This window comes from Lolium rigidum, chromosome 6 (assembly GCF_022539505.1).
Source record: "Lolium rigidum isolate FL_2022 chromosome 6, APGP_CSIRO_Lrig_0.1, whole genome shotgun sequence".
Lineage (NCBI taxonomy): Eukaryota > Viridiplantae > Streptophyta > Magnoliopsida > Poales > Poaceae > Lolium > Lolium rigidum.
In genome coordinates this window covers 348,432,637-348,443,331 of record NC_061513.1, presented here as the reverse complement: position 1 = coordinate 348,443,331, position 10,695 = coordinate 348,432,637, and the positions used below count along the sequence as shown (strand labels likewise).

The 10,695-nt window shown below is 44.0% G+C and overlaps 1 protein-coding gene and 1 pseudogene across 1 annotated transcript; both read right to left on the bottom strand.

Annotated features, from left to right (window-relative positions):
• Positions 1 to 7,748: 7,748 nt before the first annotated feature.
• On the bottom strand, positions 7,749 to 10,491 carry LOC124666811 (annotated as a pseudogene).
• On the bottom strand, positions 8,690 to 10,225 carry LOC124666810 (protein ALP1-like). The gene is made up of 3 exons (XM_047204138.1): positions 9,638 to 10,225; positions 9,329 to 9,554; positions 8,690 to 9,246 (listed from the first exon to the last, which is right to left on the bottom strand). The coding sequence occupies exons 1-3, from the start codon at positions 10,154 to 10,156 to the stop codon at positions 8,882 to 8,884; spliced, it is 1,110 nt and encodes a 369-aa protein (XP_047060094.1). The 5' UTR covers positions 10,157 to 10,225; the 3' UTR covers positions 8,690 to 8,881.
• Positions 10,492 to 10,695: the final 204 nt, after the last annotated feature.

The following is a 10,695-nucleotide window of genomic DNA, read 5'->3' as shown; positions in this document are numbered from 1 at the left end:
CTCGTGGCACATTTAACCTTGCCAGAACTGGAGACACAGATTGAGATGGACAAACAGAGGGAGAAAGTGAAGAAGCGGGCTCTTATGAAGATGTGTGAACTATTCCGGCAGTGGAAGAAGCGATTATGGGCAACTTATAAGAAGGACAAGAAACTTCCAAATTCGAAGGCTATGTAGCGAAGCAGGAGCATAACTGGGATGCATTTGTGGAGTGCAAGACCTCAGAGGATGCTGAGGCATTGTCAAAGAAAAACAAGAAGAATGCAGATGAAAAAGGTATATCACCATAAAACGGGGCAAGGGGGCTACAAAAAAGCCATGCCTAAGTGGGCTGAACAAGAGGCTGAGATGCTGCGGAATGGGGTCACTCCAGAACCCATCCGAGAAAACTAGGACTTGAGGGCTCGAAATTGGTTCCTTGCACATGGGTGTGAGTATGACATGCGAACAGGGAACCTTGTTCAAAGTGACAGCAAGGTTAAGATACCCAGGGAAATATGGCTTCAAGTGTCGGAAGATATTACAACGCGGAAATTGAAGTTTGTTCCCGATAGAGAGAATGACTTGCTGACGTTGGTCCTTGGGAATCCCGAATAGGTTGGATGAACACGAGGCGTCGACCCTAGTTATCTGTGGCCTATTGGGTTTCCCAACGATGTGGAGACTTATAGAAGCCGAGCGAGAGAAAAACAACGCTAGGAGAAGGTGTAGAATGACCGGTTATCCGATTTCCAACGACGACTTGACCCGCACCAGCGGGAGATTGACGAACTTAAAGGAGGGCGCCAGCTAGATAATACCGCCGACACATCTCAGCGGCAAAGCAACGTGACTGACTCGGAGGTCCCGCCTGATGGTCCACGGATGATAGATGGCGGTCCCGGCTACCCCGTGGATGGAATCAAGCAGCAGACACGTTGTGATCTCCATCTGGAGTTCAAGAACCTATCTCTGAAGGTGGCGGCCGTCTTTGTTTTACCTTCATTAGGACTTGAAGGTAAGCCGACACTATGGCATGACAATGAGATTCCAGCTGGCCATGCTTGCGTCGGGGTGGATACAATTGTACCATCGTTTGAGTAAACGGAGCTTGTAATCCATGGAGGAGAAGGTTAGGGTACACTCGGAGAAGTACTGGGTGACATCATTCTTTGGAAGAAGAAAAACATCAAGCTTCCAGGCTGGGTACCCCCTACTAGTCGTCGCAGGTCACCATCACCCCATGACTACGACCACCACATCCCTAGTCCATCTCGATCTCCATCGCTGGCTCAGCCGTCTTCGCCACCGCCTTTGCCCGCTAAGACTCGGCAGGCACCCAGTAAGCGGAAGCGTGACAAGAGTCCTATCCGTCGACTGTTGCCCATCCCAAGAGTTCCAAAGCCCCCCCCCCCCCCCCGTGCTTACGATCATACTGAAGAGGAAAATGACACCATCACAAAGAGCCAACTGCATGCACATCTTCATAAGGAAAAAACCCAAGCCCCCAGCGCCATACACCGAGAAGAAAATAGAAGATGTTCTTGATTTTCTTAACACACCATCGCAATATGACTTACACCAGAAGCAGGATGACTATACACGCACACTTGCGAAGGAAATTGAGCAGAGAAAAGAGAGGAAAAGTGCTAGCGAGAGCAAATCATCAACTAAAAGTGCAGCCGGGAATAAGTCAAGTACAAAAGTGCACCCCTCAAGGCACATCAAGTTACAGCAAACAGAAAAAGAAAGGACATTTCCCAGCTCGAAGAACAGGCCAAATAATTAATCCCACCACTCAAGGTGTTAAATGTTCCTTTGGTGTACCCCAGCAGCAGGGTGGTTTGGATATGGAAGCAGTTGCGAAGCTAGCTGCTGAAATGAATTGTACTATGGAGGAATTGCTAAGTTTCCAAGATACTGCAATACCCTTTGGTGATATAGCCCTTAAATTTGTCTACGGGGCCGAATTGGTCAGCAAAAAGAGGCTGCAAGAACTACCAACACATATGCGGAATTTGCATCAGTGGTACCTTGATGCGTGCAAGGTGGACCAAAGATACATCGGTGAATGTCCGAGAAGAATATTACTTCCGAAGGGAGGATCTCCATATTGAGATTTGCAAACTCTGGCAGTTATTCAATTTAGACGCCCTCCAAATCATTGTCTACAAATAAGTTCCTATTCATTGCATGTGATTCAATACTGTTTCCTTACAACTACAGGTGAGAGTCTTACTGTATTGTACACATTCAGTTTTTCTTACTCGATGTTAAGTGTAATTCAGGACTTATATATATATATATATATATATATATATATATATATATATATATATATATATATGTAAATTAACTGGTGCTCCTAGGTGCCCGGGCACCATACGTAGATACGCGTATTTTTGCTTTGTAGTACACATACCTAAGGGTATATATATTTCAAGTAAGGGACCCATTGAATAGAGACCTGGAAGGGTTCCGCAACTTGCAGGACTTGCTCCAGAGGTAATTTCAATCATTGTCACACTATATTGATCTCTTTTGTGCGATATCAGGTAATTATCCACTCATTCAATCATTCTTTTGCCTGGCAGGGTTTGGAGAGGATTCAAGGAGATGGTTATGGGTAGTAACTTCACAGAGAAGCTAACGTTTACTCCTGTATCATGCGCCCAGCAGCCACAGGGGACTAATCTATGTGGATACTACATTTGCGAGTCCATTCGCATGTTAACCACTAAGAAGGTCGATCGTAGATTCAACGTAAGCAATACATTCACAACTTTAATTTATTACCGTCAATATTTTGTTATCAAGATTGATATATTCATTTTGATCTCATTTTCCTATATAGGTCAAGTTCATGCGGGAGAAGCTCCAACCACAGCAACACCTACTAGAAATTACGAAGGAACTGGCTGGACTTTTGATGAGAGAAATAATAGATGACAATGGCTTATTTAGTGTAAATAGGGACTTCTGATGATCCCCGTGTAACAGTTCGAATAGACGACGGGCTCTAGTCTCGGTAGCCGTGAGCTCCATGTATGTAAGGAGAATCTACGAATAGACTTTTGCTTCGAATATTTGTTTGCTCGATCTATATATAATGCATGAACATATACATCTTGTAGTAGCGTACAAATATATAAAAAATATTTTGAAATGAAAAAATAAAATAAAAAGGGATGGCTTCACCCCTGCCCCTGCCGAACGCCTCCTAAACCCTAAACCCTAAAGGAGCAGCATCCTACGCACGCCACGTGGATGCCCTTTTGTTTGCTCTGTGTTACCAGCCGGGATAAAAGGTGGTCACCCCTGCGCGCCCCGCGGAGACCACGTAGCGGACTATATGTCCAGGCTGGTAAGCGGGCCGAGACAAAACGTTGGGTCTTTTGTCCCGCCTCCGTTGTTCCGGTTGGCTAGCCGGGAAAAGCCTCCTAGGGCCGGCACAATAGGCCTGTTCTGTACTAGTGTGTTTATATTTTTTTAAACGTCTAGCTTCTACTTTAATTTTCTATCACGTTTGTCCCAAAATATAAGATGTTTTAGTGGGATAAATTAACATACCAAAATGTCTTAAATATTGAAATTATATTTGGAAAATAAAATTCTTAATCATGGAGTTAATAACTATAATGCAACCCATATTGTTAACTTTACATGATGTACACTTTTTCTGTTGCAGGATGCGTAAAAGTAACTTTTGTAATTCTTAAATCGTTTGTAGTTTCGTAATAAAAGATCATAGGTTTGGCATGCACAATTAGAAACAAAAGAGAACACGGACGTTAAAAGCCATTACCCCGTGTATCTCTTTACATGAACACCGACACGCACCCATAGTCTCATCTGGTTGGCTAGAAGATATAAATATTGTTTGCGTAAAACACATTATTTACATTATTTTGCATTTGCAACGTAGTTCCACGTTTCTTGTGTGCACATATTAGAAACTTTTTAGAACTTCTGCTGAGTCGCAGGTTCATGTGGGAGTGCATGGACACTACCGGTGCATCTAGCAAATTTTCATATACATGTGTTCACTTGAACACCAATTTTAAAACAGAGTTTTGTGCCACTGTATTCGTGGATATCGCCATCACACTAAGCCAATTCTCCCATAGTACGTACTATACATTTACACGAGGACCAACATTGAGCAATAGTTTTATATATTTGTAAATCAACAAATAAAAATATATGGTTTAAACTACTTTTTTTATAAAGGGAATATATTAATATCAAAAGCTACCAATTACACCTACCCTCTGCAACAACGCAACACCCTAATAGCAGTAGGGATGCACACAGTCAAAAAAGAGAAAATAAAACTAAGAAATAAAAGTCCCGCCACAGTATCTCAGGTCTAGCAACAGCAATACATCCACCACCAAAACAACACCTGAAATACAGACTCTACAAAAGCGACGCCTCCAAGAAGGAAACAGTGCACCAGCACCGTCGTCGTCCGATCAAAGATCTTAGGTTTTCACCCTGAAGATAGTCCTCGCTCTCAAAACAATGCATCCAACAAGGTCATTGCCAGACACAACCAGTTAAGGCCATACCTTGGGTTTTCACCCTGAAAGGTAGGACTTTCACCTGTGTTGCCGCCCCCACTTTCATACCACTGATGTGAATCCTGGAACACCAAGCAAGTTCCTCAACATCGCGAAGACTTGGACCTTCTTTAGCTAATCCCCCAATCCCGCCTTCATGATATTCTCTGCTTCTGACTTCACCATGGACCAAAAGTCACTTGATGTCAACTGAGATCAAATCTTCACGCCGCTCCCTCCGAAACCAAACGGTCGGAATAAAAGCATGGGTGCGCGCGAACGAATATCACCCAAACCTGTGAACTCCAGGCAAAAGATGCACTGTTCCATTCGCTATCGGAGCCTTCCGGAACTCATCACTTCGGCTAGATGAAGAAAGATCAACATCCAGAGTGTCTCCATCTTCGCGAAAGAAGAACCCTAGGACTACCACCATGAAAGCCGGAATGGACGCCCCCCACACCGCCGCCATGACTGGGAACCACGGTCCATTTTCCTCCTCCAACTCGGCCGGTGGAGGCCGGCAGCCATCGGGATAGCGGCTACGCACTACCACGACACGGAGACGGCCGGCTGCTGCCTACGAAGATAGCCTGGCTGAGCCTCATTGCCGCCGCCTCACGACTATGTACCTTGCCATTGTCGCCCGATCCCGCTGCCGCCCTTCCGCCCTGCCGAGTTCCGCCACACCATCGCGTCCCCGGCCATGATCCAGGTGGTGTAGCCAAAGGCCACCACCACCAGACCCGTCGTCCACCGTCGCCATCCCTGAAAGACCCCGCCTCCGCGCGAAGGGGAGTCCATGGGTGCGCCACCACCGCCCCTGTCTTTGGCAGCCGGGCGCGGCCACCACCGCCGACCCCGACGGCGGAAGCGGCCGAGAAGAGGATGATCAACTGCCTTTTCTAGGGTTTGGATCATCGCCCGGAGCCGCCTCGCGCGAGATGACCCTGGGCGAAGATCGGGTGGGGAGGGAGGAGAGGGGGAGGGAGGGGACAGTGGTGGAGAGTGGAGGGGTGGCGCTGCAAGGAAGGGTCGGGTGGGGAGGGAGGCGGTAGCTGGGTGCGGAGGGAGGCGGTGGCTGGGTGGAGGGGTGGCTCAGACGTTCAGAATCATATAGACCAGTTTAAACTACTTAGACCGTCATGTACATTATTTACAAACAAAATCATAAATTCCACGTGTTTTACACATTTCTGTCTAGGTGACGTATCGATATGTTTTCTCAAAAGAAGTTCTCAAACTATTCTGCTTCTGCACGCACAAACGGAAAGACGCTGGAAAAACCGGTGAATTGTGGTCTCATGAGATCTCGTGCGTGCACAATGCCAGTATACCTAACTGGGAGTTATAAACTTTGTAGGAAAATATTTCTCATATCTATCTCACCTTATTCGGTTGGCCCATCACGTGCAGGACATGTATATCACCCCTCTTTTAAGAAATAAGCGACAAATAGACTTTTCCAACCGTTACATCAAGGTCCGATGACCCCAGTTACTATTTGAAAAAAAAAAACAAATGACACCCCATGACGCATACAAAACCAAGCACGTTCTCTTCTTCACTCCGGAAAATAAAGTGAACGTACGTGAGAGCCAAACCCACAAAAGATAGTCAGATGTGTCCCCGCTGTTCTGCTATCACTTGGTAGAACTGAAGTTGCCACCACCTCTTTGTAAAGATCTGAAGCCACCAAACCCGAGTAATCCGGTCTATTTGACCCATGGAGGACCTGCCACCATGCCCCACCATGGTCACCGCAACACGAAAATCATCGACCTCGGGAGCGACGACAACAATGTTGATGGTAAGTGCGTGAGAAATCCAAACTTGCTAGTCCCTCCCCTTTTTCATTTTCTTGACCTCCTCCCTATGGTGGTCGTGGGGCATGGGTGTTACCATGATCTTTTCTGTTTGTTCCTTCATATATCGTTTATTGGCTACTTATTTTCCTGCTCGCCTTAGATTGTTGCTTTCCTGCTTGTTCCTGGTGGATTTGTGGAAATGGAGAGGTTTTAAAACAGTTTCTTGTAGTATTATTTTTGTTTGCTAGTTCTATAGGTTGTTTCCATGCATGCTCATTACACACATAATTGTTACTTGAAAATGGTAGGTGATAGTATCCACTCATTATTAACTGTGTAACTGTCTCATATTGTATTTTATAGAGTTTCATTTTCACCCCTGATGTGACTTTTCAAGATCATTTGCTAAAGATAATAAAATAATGGGAGACAAATAATTAACATCATGTGGTTTATTATGTAATGTGTGCATCCTGATCAAAAAAATGTATTTTTATATTCAGTGTATAGTGTACCAAAACAAGCGCTCTCAAACAAGCAGACACCCAAAAGCAAAGACATCACGGAAGTAGTGTCTCATCTTGAAGAATGCATTTCCCTCCTTTAACCTCCTCCCAAAAAAGGTCAACCCGCATTGCATATAGTAGAAGGCACAAACCAAATAAAGACAAGTTGGGCACATAGGGGCTGTTTGGTTGCCAGCCAGAGATTGCCAAGCCAAAGTTTGGTAGCAGCCACAATTATGGCAAGCCATATTTTGTGGCAAAAGTACTCCATTTGGTTGGTGAAATTTTTTTGGCAAAAAAACAGTGGCAGTTGTTTGGTTTGCTGCCACAAATGTTTGGCAAAAACTCGTGGCAACTGTTTGGATTGCCGCCAAAAGTTTGACAAACAAGACATGGCCATTACAGATAATAGTTGAACCAACAATTACAGATTATCAGTAGTTCAAATTTCATTACAGAAATTAGACCATTCACTTAAGTAGTGCATAACATTCATGACAAAAGCTAAGTTCAACCAGATTACTAACAAGAACTTATCAGGCTCTGTTCAACTAGCAAGCAACAAAATTAGTATTGTCACTAAACATGTTCTAGTCGTTATGTGAATAGCACACATAGACAAAATGAGCTTGCCGGCAACTTGTAGAGTCACAGATTTAAGCCTTCCTTATCGCATAAGAACTTGAAGACCCATGCATGCAAAGTATCATCACTTGCATTGCACAACCAGCTACGCTTAACTTCATTCTCCTTAGAAGACAAATGCTCACCAACTATAATTCTCTGATCAGGTGTCAATGGGATAGTCTCTAGTCTCTGCCACAAAGTTGCATGTGGATCGAGAAGCTGTGATATGTGAGGAGCAGTGGCAACAAGTGTGTCCCGAAGTGATTTCATCGTAGTTGTGATTTCATCATTGGACTCTACAAGACGACTCTTGTACTTTGCTGCCTTCTTAGTTGATAGAGTACACATAGGGTTGTCTCGTGAACGTTTAATACCAGATCGAGTATAGTTGGAAGGGTAGTTGTTATCACCGGTTGCATTTGTGATAGGAGTTGGTATTGTGTCTGAATCATCACCAAGTGGATCTTCAGGCGGCGTATAGCCATTGAGGTCACGCATCTCCCTCGAATCACTATCAGAATCATCACTAACATCCATACATGTATTCTGATCCATAGCTAATGAACCATCAACACTAGATCCAGTGAATAGTTCCTGCATCTCTTCATAGAATTTGATGGGCTTAGTGAGTAGGCGTCGTGCTCTGTCCTGCATTCAGTTCAAAGAACAAAAGAGTATATGGTCAGACACTAGTAGCATAAGAAATGGTAACTAACTTGGATGTGGTTGAGACAACATACACATAGGGTCGCCTTTTCAGATTCTGAAATAATCACAATGCATCTAGTGTGGTCAAATGAATTTCCACTTTTGCTCAATGCTGCTGCAATGATCTTCCAATTTTCTTTATAGTGCCTGTACTGACGGTCCACTTGATCCACGGTCACCCCCATTGCAAACTTCTTATTTAAGGCATCAGCACATAACAAATGATGTTGCTTCTTGAACTTAAATCCTACATGTTGATCTTTCAAGTAGTCGATGTACCAATCAAGCATGTATTTTTTTCTGATCATCAGCCCAAGTCACGGTCCTCTCACGAGAGGATACAACAGCATCAACCTTCAGCTTTTTCTTGGTCATTGCTGCTTCTAATGAAAGTAGATGATCATAAAGTAAATCATCACACATGACCATAAACTTCAAATATTTTGATTTGTTTGAGGGGATAAAAACTCATGTATTTCATAAAAAACAAATTATAAACTTTGAGTAGATGATCATAATAATTAAAGCATCACACTCATGTGTTTCATACAAAAGAAAGTACAAAAGCATCGCATACATGTGTTGGATACAAACATGAAAGAAATCATCACAGAGATTGTCCTACTTTATCTTCCCACATCGTCCTTGCCATTTCTTCTCTTTTGTTTGCCCATGCCACATTCTCCTGGTACTAGTCACTACGGCTTCTTATACTTCTTGGTAGGGCTGCATACCACGCAAGGTCATCATACACATACTCATCAGGACCATCCTCTAAAATCCAGTTGTGCAACGCACAACATGCCATCACAATTTTCACTTGTGTTTTCAAAGGGAAGAATGGCTGGCTTGCAAATATTTTGAAACGGTTCTTCAAGGTACCAAATGCACGTTCAACAGTTGTTCTGAGTTGTGAATGGCGAAGGTTGAATAATTCCTTTGGGTTCTCTGGTTCTCTAGTGCCCCTGTATTCTTTAAGGTGATATCGAGTAGAACGGAATGGGGGTAATACACCAGGTCTTGCTGCATATCCAGCGTCGGCTAGGAAATATTTACCTACATTATTATTTTGTGCAAACTGATTAGCTAAGAACTAAACTGGTTAGCTAAGAACTAAGCTATGGGTTTGGAATCCTACCTTCGGGTATTTTTAGCCCATTAGGACGTGATAGAGCATCTTGAAGCACATAAGAATCATGGGCAGAGCCCTCCCATCCAGCAAGAACATATATGAATCTTAGGTCAAAATCAACCGCTGCAAGCACATTTTGGCTGGTAAAGGACTTTCTACCCCTAAACCGATCTTGCATGTGGATAGGTACACACGCTGGTATATGTGTACCATCCAGGGCTCCTATGCATCCCTAGGAAAATATAAATTGTATTGCTTTCAATTAGAAGAACGTGACATCAATACTTGCAAAAGTGGTTAGCAATTTCAGTGTACCTCAAAGTACGGGTGAAATCTGCCAGGGGAAGTTGTGATCTTCGAATGTGTCTCAACTAATTTGATGCATATGAGGTCACCGGCAAGGATACAGAGAGCGTCTAAAACAAGATGGAAATACCTACTAACAGTCTCGCTTGATCTGATGAACTCAAAGGCAATTGATCTGAATGTCCAGTTTAAACCCACGGCATGCATAAACATGGCGACTTGTTCCTCTATTGTAACATGACATGTCTCCTCTAGTAGGGCCCGTGATCTAAGTTCAGCACACAACTTGTGAAAGACAACTTTACTCATACGCAGCTCACTTATGCAGTGGGCATCACTTCCATTGTACAAGCGATTTAGACGTCTCAATCTCTCAACGTCCCTATCAACCATGGGAGCATATGTTATTCTTTTCCTTTTCCTTGCGTTGATCCTATACCAGTACACGGCTAGACACACCAGAATACCAGCAACCATTCTTCTTCTCCATATGTAATGGCAGTAGTCCAGATAATACTTTAAATACATCTAAAACATATTTTTAGAGACAAAATTCAATCAGTAAAATGAAAACTTGTCAAGCAAAAAATTATCTTTATCTATAGCACACTAATACTGACTACTACCGTCTTAATCGGATTCAAATACCAATGTTCTGTGAAACATTCCAGGGTGATAATATGATACACTTACAACGACTCAGTTTGCAATGATAGCAGATCAAAAAAAAAACGCAAGGCAGGACATGCATCTCCTGGATGGAACAAGTCCTAAAGGAATCGATTCCAAGGCATGGAAAAAAGGAATACCTTCTCCGGCCGCACGGACTGGTCGTGAATCTGCTGCAACTTCCGCTGCCCTGCTGCCCTGCTTCCCTTTCTGCTGCTATACTCTCCTCTCACTTCTCTCTGATTCAGATCTGCACATGAGTGGGATCGAGAGGTCAGCAAACTGGTGGGGGTGAGTGGATGAGATGGGAGAAGGGGCCCTGGCGAGGGCGACCTGTTCTGGGATGGGAGCCGTGGCGATGGCGAGGTCAGCTATGCCGGGGGAAGGGGAGCCGCCGT